General features: G+C 41.4%; 1 protein-coding gene across 3 annotated transcripts in view; it reads right to left on the bottom strand.

The window, feature by feature from the left end:
• The window catches only part of ptprt (protein tyrosine phosphatase receptor type T), a 413,934-nt gene that overhangs the window by 107,323 nt on the left and 284,572 nt on the right, over positions 1-22,039 (bottom strand). For all 3 annotated transcript variants that reach the window (XM_029682684.2, XM_065001673.1, XM_065001674.1), the window contains exon 12: positions 5,165-5,438. In XM_029682684.2, the coding sequence (XP_029538544.2) occupies positions 5,165-5,438 (274 nt within the window). The remainder of the gene's footprint in view (positions 1-5,164; positions 5,439-22,039) is intronic.

The raw sequence follows: 22,039 nt of genomic DNA, 5'->3' as shown, positions 1-22,039 counted from the left end.
ATCTAGCTAGCTTTGATTGACACCGATTGGTGCTTATTTGACAAAGATACAGTAGATCAAATGAAGACCGGCCGCGTCATCAAATTTGGTGTCCTATAGGATATACTACACCCCTAATGATATAGTGATGTCTGGTTACATTCTAGGATCTCTGAGGAATACATACGACTGTGATTTGACTGGTTTAAACTATGTTTAGGATTAGATTTTCACAGATTCCTTTCTTTGCAAATTGAACAAGTGATAATACAAAATCAATTGTGCATGCTATATGGACCTTTTTAGGATTTTAAAAAGGATTTTATCTAACAAAACGACAATTCATGTTATCTCTGGGACCCTTTGGATGATAAATCAGAGCAAGATTTCAGAATGTAAGTACACATTTCACCTTCAGAGGTGAATTTATCAAACCTATCGATGTGAAAAAAGTGTTGTTGTAAGGAGCTCTCAAACACTAGCATGGCATTTTCTCGCAGTAATAGCTACTGTAAATTGGACAGTGCAGTTATATTAACAAGAATGTAAGCTTTCAGCTGATGTGACACTAAAATGTACCAACATTTGTTGTTTCTCTAAAATCTGCATTCGTGACACAAGGAGCTGCATGATTTACAACGGTCCCATTGACGGAATGCCGATCCTTAAGACAGTCGCTAAGCTAACTTGGCTGTTATTGTTGCAAACATTATTATTATTTTGACAGCTGTAGCAGTCGGGCTAGCTAGCTAGCTAGCTAGCATGGTAGCTAACCAACAGATACTGTAACTTAAGTCTAGCATTCATTAGCATCTAAATTTGAATTATTTTTGTGAAATGCATTTGATTGGTGACAATGCCATTAACATATATACAGCATGATATTGATGCAAGCATTATAATATGATTACAATCGTAATGTAAAATGCACTCATAACTTATTACATTACATAACTTCCCACTCACCCCCACCCCCCCCTTAAAAGATTTAGATGCACTACTGTTCCACTGGATGTCATAAGGTGAATGCACCAATTTGTAAGTCGCTCTGGATAAGAGCGTCTGCTAAATGACTTAAATGTAAATGTTATGACAAGCTTCATCTGGGCTTGCTAGCCAGCTAAGAGAACTGCAGACTGGGCGGTGCATTGCATCCTGGGAGGTGAAATGCACCCTGGGAACTGTAGTATACTGTCAACGAGGGTCATGCAGATGCTTCAAAAATGACTAAGTGTAGTATGACTAAAATATCTTACAATAATGCATATTTAACAGAGAGACGGAGCACCTTTTTCTCAATTTAAGGTTACTCTCCATATAACTCTACATTAATTGTGATATCAATTAATGCCCTCCATTTCAAAGCACCTGGCCAACCATCGAAAAAATGTTATGAAAGCCAGAGGAGAATTGCCCATTCACCATCGCTAACCTGTTTGACAAAACTTCTTATGCATGGCCTAGACCTGAAAGGAGGCAGCCATATGCAAAAGCTTTTTCACTGGGATGTTAATTAGCAAGCCACAACAGTATGAAGCAGTAATGTTAATAAAGTAGCGTTAATTTATAGTCTTATCCTGGAACGTTTTTTACAGGCGGTTGTTTAAATGCTGCTTGGCTGAGTTGCAGATGCAGGTCTCTAGTTGGAAGACATCTGTGGCTAAGAGCGCTAACCTGAGCTGAATACCAAGTCCCTGTGGTGCAGCTGGTTGAACCGCTGTAGGAGACACAGACATCCACGGTGTCCTAGAGAGCTCACATCACCAGTCTGTCTAAATTGTGGTCCGACATGTCCTAATTTAGCCTTTCCAGGAACTAAAGCTAAAAATTTGCCGTGAAGCTACATTTGGTATACTGATTGATGTATTGAAATTACACCTTGTCCCTGAACAACTGAACAAAAACAAAAGACAGAATAAAATAAAATAAATAAGTTGACTAGCGACAACAATTGGAACCTAAAAGATACCCACCATGAGCACCCACTAAATTTGCCCAAAAGGCAAACAAAAGAAAAACCCACACCGAATTTAATGACAGGAAACAAACCAAAATGGTGGCACAAAACAAAATCTGATACAGGATAGTTTGTCTAAAAATCTAAATAGGAAGCACGAGCTAAAGGTGTTAACCCTCTACATCTATCAAGACACTGGAGCACTGACCCAGCCACTCTTAAATAGCACCTGGACCAGCAAAGGTGAAACATCTTCCCACTAACGAGATGGTAACCAGCACAGGTGACTAACGAGGTGACACCCATCGGTGTGCCGTATGTGCTAATGAGCTATACGTGTTAAGTCCAACCTCAAAACACACATGGAAAAAACAAAACTTGTAATAGGAGAGAGGCATTGTGCTGTGAGATGTTGCTTTATCTGGGGGATGTTGCTGTTAACTGTACCTCAGCATTTTCAAAGCCAACACTTCTAGATGTTGGGCAAAAGCACAACAAATGTTTTCATTTGCTCCCTGGTGGTTGGTACCACAGGAAATGCAGTAGGTGTGTTGTCTCCTAGTTCTCAAGCCTCAACATCACATTCTGGGGGGAAACAACTGCCAAAAATATGACCAGTCAGTCAATATGGCCGCCCTCCTCGCCACTGCTGTGTAGGGCATCAAATCAAATGTTATTTGTCACATTCAACAACCGGCCTAGACAAACAGTGAAACGCTTACTTCTGGGTCCTTTTCCAACAATGCAGAGTTACAGTCTGGTCACTGCGGCTGGTCTCAAGAAAGGAGCCTGGGGGAGGAGGGTTGTTTCGAGTGCAATTGGCAGTGCCAGGAGAGATGGAGCAAGCAGTTGGCACCAGCATGGGCTGAGGTATCAGCTGGCAGCTCATCTGTACTGGGGGACAGAGCGTCCCTCTACCCATCTCTCTCTCTCTCTCTCTTCCACTGTCTCTCCCACTCTCTTTCTCTCTCTCTCTCCTACTACGTTTCTCACTTTCTCCCTCCTTCCCTCTTTCCCTGTCCAGACGTAGACTCTCCTCCCTAAGGCAATGCCATTTTTGTTGGGGAGCTTGGGTGGCATCACATAGCTTTGGAAAAGCCCGCTCTGGCTCATTTGATGTGTACTCTTTCTAATTGGCACAATGGAAGGATGAAAGAATGGCATCTACAGGATGCCACCCATGAAAGAAGACTCGATGAGCAAACTAGGGGCTGCCATCATGCACAACTCAATCTCATTGGTATTCCAAGCTGTAGTAGAGGGTAAGGGAAAATGCACAGTACAGTCAGTATGTACATTACGCAGTCTCTTAAAAGATGGAGAGTATAAGTGAGCAACAGTAATCAACATGTTTACACTGAGCATTTACATTTGTAACACTGGCTAAATGGAAAAAAAACTTCAATGAAATAATGATGAGCCACAGAGTGACAGTTAAGCTTGATGTAAAGCTAAAAAAAAAAATGTTCTCTAACCTGAATTTAATGGGGCAAAGTATAATGGAAAATAGTCACATACTCGTCCCTCTAGAGGTTTCGACAGAGTAACAAATTACTGAACAAGAGAGGTGGAATAAATGCCTTATCTTTGATGGCAGGTCTAAACTACCAAGCTAAATCCATATTTTATGCATTACTTTTTATTTATTTATCTGGGTCATGGTCTAATGTTGTTTTGAGTGTTTTCTCACTGAGTCTGAAACTCAGATTGAATTGACTGATATCTAATCAAATCATGAAGCCGATGTGACCAACGCTCAGGCAAGCTAAACTGCATTCTGGGAAAACTTGAGCGTTGGGAAGGTGCTGCTTGTAACGCCAGCTGATGCCCCCGCCAAACAAAGTCGCAGAGGTGGAAAATGATTTAACAGTCCTCTGGTCTTAACCTATGTTGAAATCCATTTTATAGTCAAATTTTGTTTTTCGATTAAAAAGAGCTGGAGAGCCATACATATTTGCATGCTGTCTACGAAGGAGAACAGTCAGGATTTTGACATCCCTTTTGCCATTTTACTGTATATTCACTAGACTGACAGGTATGTATTATGTTAGGTCTGTTCTAGACACAGGAGCCTGCTGTGGGGAGGACGGCTCGTAATAACGGACGGAAAGAAGCAAATGGAATGGCTTCACCCACCTGAAAACCATGTGTTTGATGTATTTGTTGCCATTTCACTTATTCTGCTCCAGTCAATAGAACGAGCCCATACTCCCCAATTAAGGTGCAACAAACCTCCAGTGGTACTAGATCATATACTGAGTGTACAAAACATTATGAACACATGCTCTTTCCATGACATAGACTGACCAGGTGACAGCTATGATCCCTTATTGATGTCACTTATGTTTTCTTGAGGCAGATTTTAGAATATTCACATGAAAATCTGTCGCCAATTGGATGGAAACCGAGTTAGTGAAAGACGTTTGAGTGTAATAATGAACATTATTCTTTGTCAGCCCCTTTATGAGTGCACTTTAAGTGCCATTGAACGGGGTATGGTAGTAGGTGTCAAGAACTGCACCACTGTTGGGTTTTTCATGCTCAACAGTTTCCTATGTGAATCAAGAATGGTCCACCACCCCAAGGACATCCAGCCATCTTGACACAACTGTGGGAAGCATTGTAGTCAACATGGGCCAACATCCCTGTGGAATGCTTTCGACACCTTGTAGAGTCCATGCCCCAACGAATTGAGGCTGTTCTGAGGGCAACTCAATATTAGGTACATTCAGTGTATATCATCTTAGTTGTATTTAAAAACAGAACTAGAGCGTGCATGCACCCCATAGTAAATTACACCTTTAAAGACTGAAATTGATATGATTCAGCATGAAAAAATGTGGTCTTTCAAGATTCAGCACTGCACACAAAAGGTGAGTAATACTAAAAGGTTGAACATCTGTATTCGGGGTGTCATGATACCATTATCACAATACTACAATACTAAATTTCTCATGGCAAAAAGAAAATCACGATGCAGACTAAACTCTGTCGTATAAAAACCTGCTTTTATGTCAAATATGGTGTGTTATAAATGGGAAAAGGACCCCAAATGACAAGGCTCGTTTTCCTCAAGAAATTAAGCCGTTTCATGTTTTATTTACTTGTCATGATAGTTCTGAGTATCATGATTATAAGTATCGTGACAACCCTAATCTGCATTTAGACATACAACAGTGAGGGACATTGAACAGTGATGGACCTTGAAAAGATTGTATGACTACTCACCCCATTGGCTTTGCTCAGGGCTTGGAAGTAAATGCTGTAGCTTTTGGCTGGAGAGAGAGGGGGGTTCCAGTAGCCATTGTAGGTCTTGTTGTCACCTACGCTGAAAGGCTGCACCACAGTCAGGTATGTAGGCGGGAGCTCCGCTGCAAAGTAGTGGGGCAAATCCAAGATGGAGGCATTCTTGAAGCTGACCGGGACGGAGAAGCATTCCAGCACGTCGGCCGCCCGCCGCACCTTCTGCTTGCGTTCCTCTTTCACAACCAGCTGATAGACACTGGGGAGAGAGCAGAGGGCAAAGGTGCTCATCAGAGGGCTCACCAGGGCTCTATTCATCAAGCGTCTCAGAGTGCCGATCACAATGAATAAGATTACATGGACACCTGATCCTGTATCATCACTCCAACTCTGCGATGCTTGATACATAACGGCATCAACTAAACACTGAGTTTCCAGAAATGGCTTCAATGTTCATTTAAAAATGTATTCATAAAAATGATTACATTTAATAAGGAACCACCTAATGTGTGACTATAGCCATACTGTTGTATATACAGTATGGGTTTGTAGTTTGTGTCAGGTCAGTTCAAAGCTTCATACAAAGTATTTACATTTACATTTACATTTAAGTCATTTAGCAGACGCTCTTATCCAGAGCGACTTACAAATTGGTGCGTTCACCTTAAGACATCCAGTGGAACAGCCACTTTACAATAGTGCATCTAAATCTTTTAAGGGGGGAGGGGGTGAGAAGGATTACTTTATCCTATCCTAGGTATTCCTGAAAGAGGTGGGGTTTCAGGTGTCTCCGGAAGGTGGTGATTGACTCCGCTATTTCTGAGCAGAGGCAGGAGTGTTACTGCTGCTCTGTCTTAACCAGCCAATGAACAATTCATACCACTCCAAATTGACCACATTACCGTTTTCCAGCAATAGTTTTGCTTTATGAATAGTACGCTAATATCTCCAGCGTGAACTACATCACCTACTGAAGAATCAGACATTTTAAAAAAGACTCTGCAGAAAACTATGTACTATTTTAATTTAGAACAGAAACAAAAATATAAACTCTGACTTGTCCAGGGGGAGCGCAACCATTGGGCAGTCATTTATGTGAGGGGCCAGTAGATGGAAATCTACCCTAATTGGCCAGTGGGAGCGGTCTTCAGACTGGCCTTTTTGAAAGGCCCTGTCAATTTTATTTTTAATTATACCTTTATTGAACCAGGTAGGCAAGTTGAGAACATGTTCTGATTTACAACTGCGACCTGGCCAAGATAAAGCAAAGCAGTGCGACACAAACAACAGAGTTACACATGGGATAAACAAATGTACAGTCAATAACACAATAGAAAAATCTATATACTGTGTGTGCAAATGGAGGTATGACAATAAATAGGCCAAAGTGGTGAAATAATTACAACTTAGCAATTAAACACTTGAGTGATAGATGTGCAGAAGATGAATGTGCAAGTAGAGATACTGGGGTGCAAAGGAGCAAAAAAATAAATAACAATATGGGGATGAGATAGTTGGGTGGGCTATTTACAGATGGGCTGTGTACAGGTGCAATGACCTGCTCTGACAGCTGATGCTTAAAGTTAGCGAGGGAGATAGAAGACTACAGCTTCAGTGATTTTTGCAATTTGTTCTAGTCATTGGCAGCAGAGAATTGGAAGGTAAGGCGGCCAAAGGAGGGTTTGGCTTGGGGATTACCAGTGAAATATACAGTTGCAGCCGGAAGTTTACATACATACCTCACAATTCCTGACATTCAATCCTAGTAAAACTCCCTCTCTTAGGTCAGTTAGGATCAACACTTTATTTTTATGAACGTGAAATGTCAGAATAATAATAGAGAGAATGATTTAGCTTTTATTTCTTTCATCACATTCCCAGTGGGTCAAAAGATTACATACACTCAATTAGTAGTTGGTAGCATTGCCTTTAAATTGTTTAACTTGGGTCAAACGTTTCAGGTAGCCTTCCACAATAAGGTGTGTGAACGTTGGCCCATTCTTCCTGACAAAGCTGGTGTAACTAGGTCAGGTTTGTTGGCCTCCTTGCTCGCACATGCTTTTTCAGTTCTGCCCACAAAATCTCTATAGGATTGAGGTCAGGGCTTTGTGATGGCCACTCCGAAGTTTTAACTTCCTGACTGATGTCTTGAGATGTTGTTTCAATATATCCATATACTTTTCCTCCATCATGATGCAATCTATTTTGTGAAGTGCACCAGTCCCTCCTGCAGCAAAGCACCCCCACGACATGATGCTGCCACCCCCGTGCTTCAGGGATGGGATGGTGTTCTTCAGCTTGCAAGCCTCCTCCTTTTTCCTCCAAACATAACAATGGCCATTATGGCCAAACAGTTCTATTTTTGTTTCATCAGACCAGATGACATTTCTCCAAAAAGTACAATCTTTGTCCCCATGTGCAGTTGCAAACCGTTCTCTGGCTTTTTATGGCAGTTTTGTAGCAGTGGCTTCTTCCTTGCTGAGCGGCCTTTCAGGTTATGTCGATATAGGACTCGTTCTACTGTGGATATAGATATTTTTGTACCCGTTTCCTCCACCATCTTCACAAGGTCCTTTGCTGTTGTTCTGGGATTTATTTGCATCTTTCGCACCAAATTACATTCATCTCTAGGACACAGAACGTGTCTCCTTCTTGAGCGGTATGACGGCTGCGTGGTCCCATGGTGTTTACATTTGCGTACTATTGTTTGTATAGATGAATGTGGTACCTTCAGGCGTTTGGAAATTGCTCCCAAGGATGAAACAGACTTGTGGAGGTCTACAATTTTTTTTCCTGAGGCCTTGTCTGATTTCTTTTAGTTTTCACATGATGTCAAGCAAAGAGGCACTGAGTTTGATGGTGGGCCTTGAAATACATCCACAGGTACACCTCCAACTGACTCAAATTATGTCAATTAGCCTATCAGAAGCTTCTAAAGCCATGACATCATTTTCTGGAATTTTCCAAGCTGTTTAACTTCTTTGGGATGGGGGGCAGCATTTTCACTTTTGGATGAATAGACTGCCCAGAGTGAACTGCCTCCTACTCTGTCCCAGATGCTAATATATGCATATTATTCGTATTATTGGATAGAAAACACTCAAACTGTTTGAATGATGTCTGAGAGTATAACAGAACTCATATGGCAGGCAAAAACCTAAGAAAAAATCCAAACAGGAAGTGGGAAATCTGAGGTTTGTAGTTTTTGAACTCACCCCTATTGAATACACAGTGGGATATTAGTTATGTTGCACTTCCTAAGGCTTCCACTAGATGTCAACCGTCTTTAGAACATTGTTTCAGGCTTCTCATGTGATGTGGGACCGGATGGGAGCTCTTTGAGTCAGTGGTCTGCCTACAGCCTCGTTCTCAGTCACGCGCGTTCACTTGAGAGGTAGCTGTCGTTCCATTGCTTTTCAACAGACAATGGAATTCTCCGGGTTGGAACATTATTTAACTTTTATGATAAAAACATCCTAAAGATTGATTCTATACTTAGTTTGACAAGTTTCTTCGACCTGTAATATACATTTTTGAACGTTTCGTCCGAATGGACCAGATCGCTCATTTGGATTTGTTTACCAAACGCCCTAACAAAAGAAGCTATTGGACATAAATTATGGATATTATCGAACAAAACAAGCATTTATTGTGGAACTGCGATTCCTGGGAGTGCATTCTGATGAAGATCATCAAAGGTAAGTGAATATTTATAATGCTATTTATGAATAATGTTTTATGGCGGATATTTCTCTGGCTGGTTTGGGCTCTGAGTGCCGTTCTCAGATTATGCTTTTTCCGTAAAGTTCTTTTGAAATGTGACACAGCGGATGCATTAACCTGTTGCTTCTACACGGGACGCTTGCATCCCAACTAGAGCTCTGGAAATGCAAATGCGCTACGCTAAATGCTAATAGTATTAGTTAAAACTCAAAAGTTCATTAAAATACACATGCAGGGTATCGAATTAAAGCTACACTCGTTGTGAATCCAGGCAACAAGTCAGATTTTTAAAATGCTTTTCGGCGAAAGCATGAGAAGCTATTATCTGATAGCATGCAACACCCCAAAAGACCCACAGGGGACGTAAACAAAATAATTAGCATTTCGGCGTTACACAAACCGCACAATAAAATAGAAAACATTCATTACCTTTCACCATCTTCTTTGTTGGCACTCCTAGATGTCCCATAAACACTATTTGGGTCTTTATTTCGATTAAATCGGTCCATATAAAGCCTAGATATCGTTATATGTAGACTGTGTGATAAACGAAAAAAACATTGTTTCAAAACGTAACGTCATTTTTTTAAATTCAAAAAGTCGACAATAAACTTTCACAAAACACTTCGAAATACGTTTGTAATGCAACTTTAAGTATTAGTAAACGTTAATAAGCGATAAAATTCATCAGGAGGCGATGTAAAGATTATTAGCTGTCCGTCTGGAAAAATGTCCGGCTAGAAACTCAACGAAAATATCCGGTCCTAGACCGGATTAGATACGGTGTCCTGTATGTGTTTGACCAAGAAAAAACTTGAAGGGAAATGACAAGACTCTAGACACCCTGTGGAAGCTGTAGGTACTGCAACCTCAGTCAATTAATTGTGGTTCACGTTTATCAATGGGTTCAAGTAGCGCATGGATATATTTTCCCCATTTTCAGTGATCAGTTTTTCCTGTGCTTTTCGATGTAAATGCCGTTCTGGTAAAGCCACAGCAGTGATTTAACCAGTTTTTTAAACGTCTGAGTGTTTTCTATCCACACAGACTAAGCAAATGCATATACTATATTCCTGGCATGAGTAGCAGGGCGCTGAAATGTTGCACGATTTTTAACAGAATGTTCAAAAAAGTAGAGGGTCGACTGAAGAGGTTAAGGAGAAGTGTATCTATATTTCCATGTCTAAAAATTGTATTTTCCTCGACATTTATAATGAGTATTTCTGTGAATTCATGTGGCTCTCTGTAATATCACTCCATGTTTTGGAACTACTGAACATAACACGCCAATGTAAAATAAGATTTTATGATATAAATATGAACTTTACCGAACAAAATTGTGTCACACAAAGTGCTATGAGTGTCGTCTGATGACGATCATCAAAGGTTAGTGATTCATTTTATCTCTATTTGTGCTTTTTGTGACTCCTCTCATTAACTGGAAAAATGGCTGGGTTTTTCTGTGAGTTGGTAGTGACTTAACATAATCGGTTGTGGAGCATTCGTTGTAAAGCATTTTTGAAATCAGACACTGTGGCTGGATTAACGAGAATGTTATCTTTAAAATGGTGCCTAATACTTGTATGTTTGAGAATTTTGATATATGAGATTTCTGTTGATTTGTATTTGGCACCCTGCAATTTCATTGGCTGTTGGCGAGGGGTTCCGCTAGCGGAACGGGGTTCCGACAAGTTAACCTCGGTGTTAGGGGGCAGTATTTTCATTTTTGGAAAAAAAACGTTCCCGTTTTAAACGGGATATTTTGTCAGGAAAAGATGCTAGAATATGCATATAATTGACAGCTTTGGATAGAAAACACTAACGTTTCCAAAACTGTAAAGATGATGTTGCAGGCGAAAGCCTGAGAAAAATCCAATCCGGAAGTGCCCCAGGTTTTGAAAGTGCTGCGTTCCAATGACTCCCTATTCAGCTGTGAATGTACCATCAACGAGCTTACGCTTTCTACGTATTCCCCAAGGTGTCTACAGCATTGTGGCGTAATTTTACGCATTTCTGTTGAAGAATAGCCGTAGGCGGCCACATTGCGTAAGTGGTCACATGGTGGCTCCGAGAGAGATTCTCACGTAAAATACAGAGGTAGCCATTATTCCAATCGGTCCTAGTGAAAAACGAATTGTCCCGGCGGATATATTATCGAATAGATATTAGAAAAACACCTTGAGAATGGATTCTAAACAACGTTTGCCATGTTTCCGTCGATATTATGGAACTAATTTGGAATATTTTTCGGCGTTGTGGTGACTGCAATTTCCGGGCGATTTCTCAGCCAAACGTGAAGAACAAACGGAGCTATTTCGCATACAAAAATAATATTTTGGGAAAAAATGAACTTTGGCTGTCTACCTGGGAGTCTCGTGAGTGAAAACATCCGAAATTCATCAAAGTTAAATTATTTAATTTGATTGCTTTTCTGATTTCCGTGACAAGGTTGCCTGCTGCTAGCAAGGCATAATGCTATGCTAGGCTATGATAAACTTACACAAATGCTTGTCTAGCGTTGGCTGTAAAGCATATTTTGAAAATCTGAGATGACAGGGTGATGATTAACAAAAGGCTAAACTGTGTTCCAATATATTTCACTTGTGATTTTCATGAATAGGAATATTTTCTAGAAAGATTTATGTCCGTTGCGTTATGCTAATTAGTGTCAGATGATGACAACGGTCCCGTTCACGGGATGGGGTGTCACTACAGGTAAAAGGCACAGTCAACTTAGTGTATGTAAACATCTGATCCACTGGAATTTTGAATTGTGATACAGTGAATTATAATTGACATAATCTGTCTGTAAACAATTGTTGAACAAATTAGATGTCCTAACCGACTAGTCAAAACCATAGTTTGTTTGCAAGAAATTTGTGGAGTGGTTGAAAAACGAGTTAATGACTCCAACCTAAGTGTATGTAAACTTCCGACTTCAACTGTACCTGCTGGAGCGTGTGCTACGGGCGGGTGCTGCTATGGTGAACAGTGAGCTGAGATAAGGCAGGGCTTTACCTAGCAAAGACTTGTAGATGACCTTGAGCCAGTGGGTTTGGCGATGAATATGAAGCGAGGACCAGCCAACAAGAGCATACAGGTCGCAATGGTGGGTAGTATATGGGCTTTGGTGACAAAAAGGATGGCACTGTGATAGACAATAGAGAGGAAGGTAATTTTATTTTTTATTTAACCTTTATTTAACTAGGCAAGTCAGTTAAGAACAAATTCTTATTTACAATGACTGCCTGCCCCGGCCAAACCTGGAAGACGCTGAGCCAATTGTGCGCCGCCCTATGGGACTCCCAATCACGTCCGGATGTGATACAGCCTGGATGAGAGGGTTTGTTGCTGCGCCGGGGTTCATGATTGGATAAGGAGTTCTTTTGAGCCGTTGGACGCTATAGTGGTTGTCCGCAATTACGTCCAGCTATGCCAAGAACACACTTCACAATTATATGCAATTAGGGAAATGTATGTTTCTGTAAAGACTAGGGCAAATTGTCCCAGCCTCTAATTTGGAATCTTTCATATGGGATAATTGCTGATGACCAAAAGGAGAGTGCACTTTTGTCTTCTCTGACAGCAAATATCTAATTCAAGCTAATGGCTTTCAGACACCAAACAAGTGCGGTGGAAAAATGGCTTGTTTGCGTCTGTGTGTGCAGGATGGACGTAACAACATGATGTCTGATGTCGTGACCTTTTTTGTAAACATGAAACATTTTCATGAACCCCATACACTCGTGGAAATTGGCCTATATGGATGAGGCCAAATTGAAATGTTTCTAACAGAAGAACTATAAAAAGCGAATGCATGACCATAGCAGCAATTGAAAGAGAACACTTTGGAGATTCTCAGGAAATTATCAGGCCAAAGACGAGGACACAACAGTTCACCTGAAACAAGACTGAATCCAAACATTAAACTGTTGATTTTATGTATATTTTACATTTATCTGTACTTTTCACAGAATTTGTCAATAACAAAATCAGAAAATAATCTGGATATATTCAGTAACATAATAAGAATATTCATTGACATTTTGGATTGGGTGCAGAAAAAAGTATTATAAGGGTTTGAGTGAGAAGTCTAACTGGTGACTCCCATTGGCCACACACCTCTCCAAAGTGTGCACAGTTCCTAAGTAATTCCCAATGCACTTTTACGACTCAAGGAAAGAGCCTTCAACAATAAGGTGTTTTTTTAGCTCTCCTGGCTTTGCCACTGACCAACTGAAGCAAGGACACTTGTAGTTTTTGTTTGGAACACAGGCCTTTTGTTGTTCACGAAATCCAAAAATGTTCCATTATAAATCGCAATTGGGGTAGGTGGGAATAATTTGAAAGCTTATTCTATTACCAACATGGCTAGCTAAATTATAAAATATGATCTTATATAGTGTTAGGCTTTCTAAAGGCACTTCATTCAAACTGATTGTAATGCTGGTGTGTATAGAACGGAGTCATGAGAGCATTCAAGTGCGCGCTCCGCTGGGAATCTTCTTCACAATATCACAAACATCAGCTCATTCTGTTCGGGACATGTCATCCTTATAACCGCGGATCAAACATAGCGGTCATAAACCTTGATACTGTAAATGCTATAAGTTTTCAAATATGGAAATGTGAAGTTCACATTTGGAATCACGAGTGTTTGGTTTGCTTGTATAAAATTAGACCGGTATTCATTTTGATGCTCAATGTCTCATCTTTTAAAACACATTGACTCCTCTCTATTTACAGCATTTCCCTCACTCAGGCATAACAAATGTGCAAAAGTAGCACAATTAGCAGGCGGGATGGGGGCATCTTCTTGTATCGCGCGGTGCTCAAGTTTATAACGGTTGTCAATCAAAACCCATACAACGCTGAGAAGCCGAGAATGTCAGCTCTGACGTCATGTACAGCATGTTACCGTACAGCAACTGCATTCCAATTTAGGCGCTTATCAATGATAAAATCATTTTCAACCTGTATTCGAGATGGCAAGGTCTGTGAGTGGAAAGGGCTACAGCTGTAGAGTCCAGAGCTTTTACGTTCTAGAGACAATTTAAAGCATTATCTGTATGTGAAATTTAGGCTACCGTATTTATCATGTAATGACCTGTTTTCAACATGAGGCAATGAAGCCCATGCACATCTGGTAGCACTTACGGGCATATTTGAAGTGTTTATAAAATGACGTAGTAGTTGATACATCAAATAATTAAATAGAGCATATGAATAACATGTATTATATTTAACCTCTATGATATACAGTGCATTCGGAAAGTATATCGACAACTTCGCTTTTTCCACATTTTGTTACGTTTACAGCCTTATTCTAAAATGGATTAAATAAAACATTTTCCTCAGCAATCGACACAGTATAATACATAATGACAGAAATACATTATTTACATAAGTATTCAGATCCTTTGCTATGAGACTCAAAATTGAGCATCCGGTTTCCATTGGTCATCCTTGAGATGTTTCTACAATTTATTTGGAGTTCACCTGTGATAAATGCAATGATTTGGATAGGCACACACCTGTCTATATAAGGTTCCACAGTTGACAGTCCATATCAGAGAAAATACCTAGCTGTGAGGTCGAAGGAATTGTCCGTAGAGCTACGAGACAGGATTGTGTTGAGGCACCGATCTGGGGAAGAGTATCAAAAAATGTCTGCAGCATTGACGGTCCACAAGAACACAGTGACCTCCATCATTCTTAAAAGGAAGAAAATTGGAACCACCAAGACTCTTCCTAGGGCTGACCGCCCGGCCAAACTGAGCAAATGGGGGGAGAAGGGCCTTGGTCAGGGAGGTGACCAAGAACCCGATGATCACTCTGACAGAGCTCCAGAGTTCCTCTGTGGAGATGGGAGAACCTATCATAAACCAGGCCTTTATGATAGAGTGGCCAGATGGAAGCCATCAAAGGACTCTCAGACCATGAGAAACAAGATTCTCTGGTCAGATGAAACCAAGATTGAACTCTTTGGCCTGAATGCCAACAACACGTCTGGAGGAAAGAAAGCACTGTACATCTCCCCAAAAATATATTTTTAGAGGTACTATGAAAATGAAAGAATACTGTATACCCATACTGAAAATAGTGTTAGCCCAATAGCAAGTAAATTAGCCTTTTCTTTCTAACCAAATTTTAGGTATTCTGACAGTTAACACTGGGACACAACTTCCTTCTGGGATGTTAGGTAGAGCGTAAAATGTCCTAATTCAATATGCACACACTAAACACATTTTCATGAATGTCAATGCAGTTGATGTTCCTAAAGCGGTTAAGCTGTTGTTCCAAGCCAATGGCCAGTAGTCTTTAATTGGCATAGGCTAGTATGTCATGTCTGTTTCGTCAAGGTGCTCCCAAGTGGCGCAGAGGTCTAAGGCACAGCATCTCAGTGCTCGAGGCGTCACTACAGACCCTGGTTTGATTTCAGGCTGTATCACAACTGGCCGTGATTGGGAGTGCCATGGGGCGGTGCACAATTGGCCCAGCGTCGTCAGGGTTTGGCCAGGGTAGGCCGTCATTGTAAATAAGCATTTGTTCTTAACCTCTCTAGGACTGGAAAAAGCATACCATGCAATAATCTGTGTACGAAGCTCAGAACCCAAACCAGCCAAAAGAAATATCCACCATGTTGCGCAGTCAACATTAGTCAGAAATAGCATTATAAATATTCACTTAACTTTGATGATCTTCATCAGAATGCACTCCCAGGAATCCCAGTTCCACAATAAATGTTTGATTTGTTCGATAAAGTTCATCATTTATGTCAATATACCACCTCCTTTTGTTAGGGCGTTTGGTAAACAAATCGAAAAACGCGTGTGCAACTTCCACCGGAAAGGTCAGACGAAATATCAAAAAAGTTATATTACTGGTCGTAGAAACATGTCAAACTAAGTATAGAATCAATCTTTAGGATGTTTTAAATAAATGTTCAATAATGTTCAATAATGTTCCAACCGGAGAATTCCATTGTCTGTAGGAAAGCAATGGAACGAGAGCGACCTCTCATGCGCGAGACTGAGATCGAGGCTGCTGCCAGACCTCTGACTCAATCCCCTCTCATTCGGCCCCCCTTCACAGTAGGAAGCCTGAAACAACATTCTAAAGACGGATGACATCTAGTTGAAGCCTTAGGAAGTGCAAAATGACCCATATCCCACTGTGTATTAGATAGGGGCTGAGTTCAAAAACTACAAACCTCAGATTTCCCACTTCCTGTTTAGATTTCTTCAGTTGTGTTTTCAAAACTTGCACTAAAGGAAATGTTTAATATAACTGTGTTGCTCCGCCAACTACAATACAAATGTAACATGATCCCCTTAATTACTTTTGCATACCATTTGCACTTATTTGAATGACTGCTACTAATACCTCAAAACACCCACCACACCAACAATAATTCTATTTTAAATTTAATAGATTCTGTGGACTTTGGTGAACCATTTCAAGGTTGGGATACATGCGAAGTGGATGGACTTTGTCTTGATTTTTCTTTGTATGTATATTACATTTTTAATGGCCCATTCACCCTCTCCGGAGGACAAAACATACTTTGTTTTACATTTGTTTTTTTACAGCTATTTTGTTACATATTCGTTATTCAAACATGACACTTTTATACACAGTATTACATGAGAAATATAGTTTGAGATACACATTACACATTAAAAAGTACTCAGATATATACAGTTGACATAATAAATTGCGTTTTCAGTCCTAACTTTTGCAGATCATGAACTTTTAATGCCAACCCTCAGCTACTCTCAGCCCATCCTACCTATCTCCGTAGACCACCCTTCCTTGAATTCCATTTGCCATATACAGTATTTTTCAACTGTGATGTCTTAAATTAATTCTGAACATTTCTAATTTCATAGTATTCATAGATTGTAAATTAAATATGAATATGTTTGCTAAGAGTATTATTATATTAATTGATTGACTAAGGCTTTCCAAATGACCAAACAGTGCTATTTGAAGGGTCGGTTTAGGTGAATGTTGTGTTGCAATACCAGAATAAATTATCTAATGACTCTGTTTCTGCAGTGCTGAAATTGTTGTATGCCCCATATATATAATATTATGTTGGTGGCGAGAATTGTGTATAATTTAAATAAAAAACTCAGTGTTCAATCAAGTTTTGTTTTGAGTGTCAGTTCATAAACTATGTGCCATGAAATTGGAACTTCGAAAATCTCTTCCCAGGTATTTTTCAACCTGTATGGCGCAGCTGTCAACATTTTGATCCTCTAACGAAACTGGTATATTTTTCTATTTTTGCAAAGAAAATCTGCCTAATGTGTTTTGTAAAATAGGGCAGACAAACAACTTCTCAACCTTATCCCCCTTTCACTGACCTCCTCAATTTACGCGGTAATGTTGCAATCAGTTGGTTGTAACTTTGGATAGAGCAAACATGATAATCCAAGATGGCGTAGCAGTCGGATGTCTGTTTTGTTTTCGTCTTGTCCCGTCCCATGTATATATCGTTTTTCTTCTTATATATTAGTGGGGCAAAAAAGTATTTAGTCACTGAAAATCTCACGATACATGGCCCCATTCATTCTTTCCTTTACACGGATCAGTCGTCCTGGTCCCTTTGCAAAAACAGCCCCAAAGCATGATGTTTCCACCCCCATGCTTCACAGTAGGTATGGTGTTCTTTGGATTTTGGTTTCACCTGACCATATGACATTCTCCCAATCTTCTTCTGGATCATCCAAATGCTCTCTAGCAAACTTCAGACGGGACTGGACATGTACTGGCTTAAGCAGGGGGACACGTCTGCACTGCAGGATTTGAGTCCCTGGCGGCGTAGTGTGTTACTGATGGTAGGCTTTGTTACTTTGGTCCCAGATCTCTGCAGGTCATTCACTAGGTCCCCCCGTGTGGTTCTGGGATTTTTGCTCACCGTTCTTGTGATAATTTTGACCCCACGGGGTGAGATCTTGCGTGGAGCCCCAGATCGAGGGAGATTATCAGTGGTCTTGTATTTCTTCCATTTCCTAATAATTGCTCCCACAGTTGATTTCTTCAAACCAAGCTGCTTACCCATTGCAGATTCAGTCTTCCCAGCCTGGTGCAGGTCTACAATTTTGTTTCTGGTGTCTTTTGACAGCTCTTTGGTCTTGGCCATAGTGGAGTTTGGCGTGTGAGTGTTTGAGGTTGTGGACAGGTGTCTTTTATACTGATAACAAGTTCAAACAGGTGCCATTAATACAGGTAACGAGTGGAGGACATAGGAGCCTCTTAAAGAAGAAGTTACAGGTCTGTGAGAGCCAGAAATCTTGCTTGTTTGTAGGTGACCAAATACTTTGTTTCCACCATCATTTACAAATAAATTCATAAAAAATCCTACAATGTGATTTTCTGGATTTTTTCTTCTATTTTGGCTGTCATAGTTGAAGTGTACCTATGATGACAATTACAGGCCTCTCTCATCTTTTTAAGTGGGAGAACTTCCACAATTGGTGGCTGACTAAATACTTTTTTGCCCCACTGTATTTCATATACATTTTTTATATTTCTCCTAATCTCAATTTCCATCTACAGACTGAACATACTCTCCTGCAAACCACCTCAATCAACCAATGTGGTATGGATCTGCTATTTTTATACTTTAGAACCGGAACCCACTTCAGAAGCTAGCCAGCTAACTAGCTAGTAGTCAGTTAGCCACTGCTAGCGGTCATCACCGTTAACTCAGACATCTGCCAGTCTTAGCCCGGTCAATTCCTGCCAGTCTGCACAGCGTGATATCAACCCAGAGCATATCGGACTGCTTTTCTCTACCGCATCTCCGGATTCCTACCGCAAGCTCTGAACCTTTACTCCGGATCATCGCAGCTATCTAGCTGCTATCCTAGTGGCTACTCCTGACTAACGTCTCTGTCCCGAAGCAAGCACCAGTTAGCCTGGAGCTATCCTCGAGTTAGGCCATTCTCCCGGCTAGCAGAAGAGTTCCATCAGACAATTCCTGGGCTTCAATAACTCTTTTTCCAATTGGCCTGGGCCCTTTGCTGCTGGAGCCCAGCCGATTCATCACGATTGGTCTGCCGACGTAACCGTCCGAGGGGGTTTCAACAAGCTCTCCCGTTGCGACGTCCCCCTGAGGCCCATCTGCTAGTCCTGGCCTGCTAGCTGTCTGAATCGCCGTGCCTCCAGCTCGCCTAGCTACTCACTCATGACCCCATGATCACTCGGCTACACAGGAGTCTCCCTAATGTCAATATGCCTTGTCTATTGCTGTTTTGGTTAGTGATTTTTGTCTTATTTCACTGTAGAGCCTCCAGCCCTGCTCAATATGCCTTAGCTAGCCCTTTTGTTCCACCCCCCACACATGCAGTGACCTCACCTGGCTAAAATGGTGCCTCTAGAGACAAAACTTCTCTCATCGTCACTCAATGCCTAGGCTTACCTCCACTGTACTCACATCCTACCATACCCTTGTCTGTACATTATGCCTTTAATCTACTCTTCTGCGCCCAGAAATCTGCTCCTTTAACGCTCTGTGTCCAAATGCACTAGACGACCAGTTCTTTTAGCCTTTAGCAGTACCCTTATCCTACTCCTCCTCTGTTCCTCTGGTGATGTAGAGGTTAACCCAGGCCCTGCAGCCCCCAGCATCACTCCCATTCCCCAGCAGCCTTCAGTTGTTGACTTCAGTAACCATAAAAGCATTGGTTTCATACATGTTAACATTAGAAGCCTCCTCCCTAAGTTTGTTTTATTCACTGCTTTAGCACACTCCGCCAACCCGGATGTCCTAGCTGTGTCTGAATCCTGGTTTAGCAAGGCCAACAAAAATCCAGAAATTTCCTAACTATAACATTTTCCGACAAGATAGAACTGTCAAAGGGGGCGGCATCGCAATCTACTGCAGAGATCTGTCATACTATCCAGGTCTGTGCCCAAACAATTCGAGCTTCTACTTTCAAAAATCGACCTTTCCAGAAACAAGTCTCTCACCGTTGCCCCTTGTTATAGACCCCTTCAGCCCCAAGCTGTACCCTGGACACCATGTGAATTGATCGCCCCCCATCTATCTTCAGAGTTTGTATTGTTAGGTGACCTAAACTGGGACATGCTAAACACCCCGGCTGTCCTACAATCTAAACTTGATGCCCTCAATCTCACACAAATTATCAAGGAACCTACCAGGTACAAACCTAAATCCGTAAACATGGGCACTCTCTTTGATATCATCCTGACCAACTTTCCCTCTAAATACACCTCTGCTGTCTTCAACCAGGATCTTAGCGATCACTGCCTCATTGCCTGCGTGTGTAATGGGTCCGCGGTCAAATGACCACCCCTCATCACTGTCAAACGCTCCCTAAAACAATTCAGTGAGCAGGCCTTTCTAATTGACCTGGCCCGGGTATCCTGGAAGGATATTGACCTCATCCCGTCAGTAGAGGATGCCTGGTTGCTCTTCAAAAGTGCTTTCCTCAACATCTTAAATAAGCATGCCCCATTCAAAAAATGTAGAACTAAGAACAGATATAACCCTTGGTTCACCCCAGACTTGACTGCCCTTGACCAGCACAAAAACACCTGTGGAGTTCTGCATTAGCATGGAATAGCACCCACAATATGCAACATTTCAGGGAAGTCAGGAAACAATACACTCAATTAGGAAAGCAAAGGCTAGCTTTTTCAAAGAGAATTTGCTTCCTGTAGCACTAATTCCCAAAAGTTTTGGGACACTGTAAAGTCCATGGAGAATAAGAGCACCTCCTCCTAGCTGCCCACTGCAGTGATGATAGGAAACACTGTCACCACCGATAAATCTATGATAATCGATAAGCATTTTTTTAAGGCTGGCCATGCTTTCCACCTGGCAACTCCTACCCTGGCCAACATCTCAGCACCCCCTGCAGCAACTTGCCCAACCCCCCCACTTCTCCTTCACCCAAATCCAGACAGCCGATGTTCTGAAAGAGCTGCAAAATCTGGATCCTTTCCTTAGCTGGGCTAGACAATCTGGACCCTCTCTTACTAAAATTATCAGCTGAAATTGTTGCAACCCCTATTACTAGGGGTTGCATCGTCTGCATCATCTGAGATCCCTAAAGATTGGAAAGCTGCCGCGGTCATCCCTCTCTTCAAAGGGGAGACACTCTAGATCCAAACTGTTATAGACCTATATCCTTCCTGCCCTGCCTCTCTAAAATATTTAGAGCCAAGTTAATAAACATATCACCGACCATTTTGAATCCCACTGTACCTTCTCCACTAAGCAATCTGGTTTCAGAGCTGGTCACACGTATACCTCAGCCACGCTCAAGGTCCTAAACGATATCATAACCGACATCGATAAAAGATAGTACTGTGCACCTGTCTTCATCGACCTGATCAAGGCTTTCGACTCTGTCAATCACCCCATACTTATCGGCAGACTCAAGTCTTGGCTTCTCAAATGACTGCCTCGCCTGGTTCACCAACTACTTCTCAGATGGATTGGGGGGCAAATTGGAGGGTCTGTTGTTCAGACCTCTGGTAATCTCTATGGGGGTGACACAGGGTAAAATTCTCGGGCCAACTCTTTTCACTGTATATATCAATGATTTTGGCTTGCTGCTGGTGATTCACATCTACACAGATGACACCATTCTGTATACATCTGGCCCTTCTTTGGACACTGTGCTAACAATCCTCCAAACGAGCATCAACGCCATACAACACTCCTTCCATGGCCTCCAACTGCTATTAAATGCTGGTAAAACTAAGTGCATGCTCTTCAACCGATTGCTGCCCGCACCCTCCCGCCCGACTAGCATCACTACTCTGGATGGTTCTGACCTAGAATACGTGGACAACTACAAATACGTAGGTGTCTGGTTAGACTGTAAACTCTCCTTCCAGACTCACATTAACCTGTTGCTTCTACCCGGGACGCTTGCGTCCCAACTAGAGCTCTGGAAATGCAAATGCGCTACGCTAAATGCTAATAGTATTAGTTAAAACTCAAAAGTTCATTAAAATACACATGCAGGGTATCGAATTAAAGCTACACTCGTTGTGAATCCAGGCAACAAGTCAGATTTTTAAAATGCTTTTCGGCGAAAGCATGAGAAGCTATTATCTGATAGCATGCAACACCCCAAAAGACCCACAGGG

This window comes from Oncorhynchus nerka, linkage group LG15 (assembly GCF_034236695.1).
Source record: "Oncorhynchus nerka isolate Pitt River linkage group LG15, Oner_Uvic_2.0, whole genome shotgun sequence".
NCBI lineage: Eukaryota > Metazoa > Chordata > Actinopteri > Salmoniformes > Salmonidae > Oncorhynchus > Oncorhynchus nerka.
Note: the sequence above shows the minus strand (reverse complement) of the source record. Positions and strands in the feature narration are given on the sequence as shown.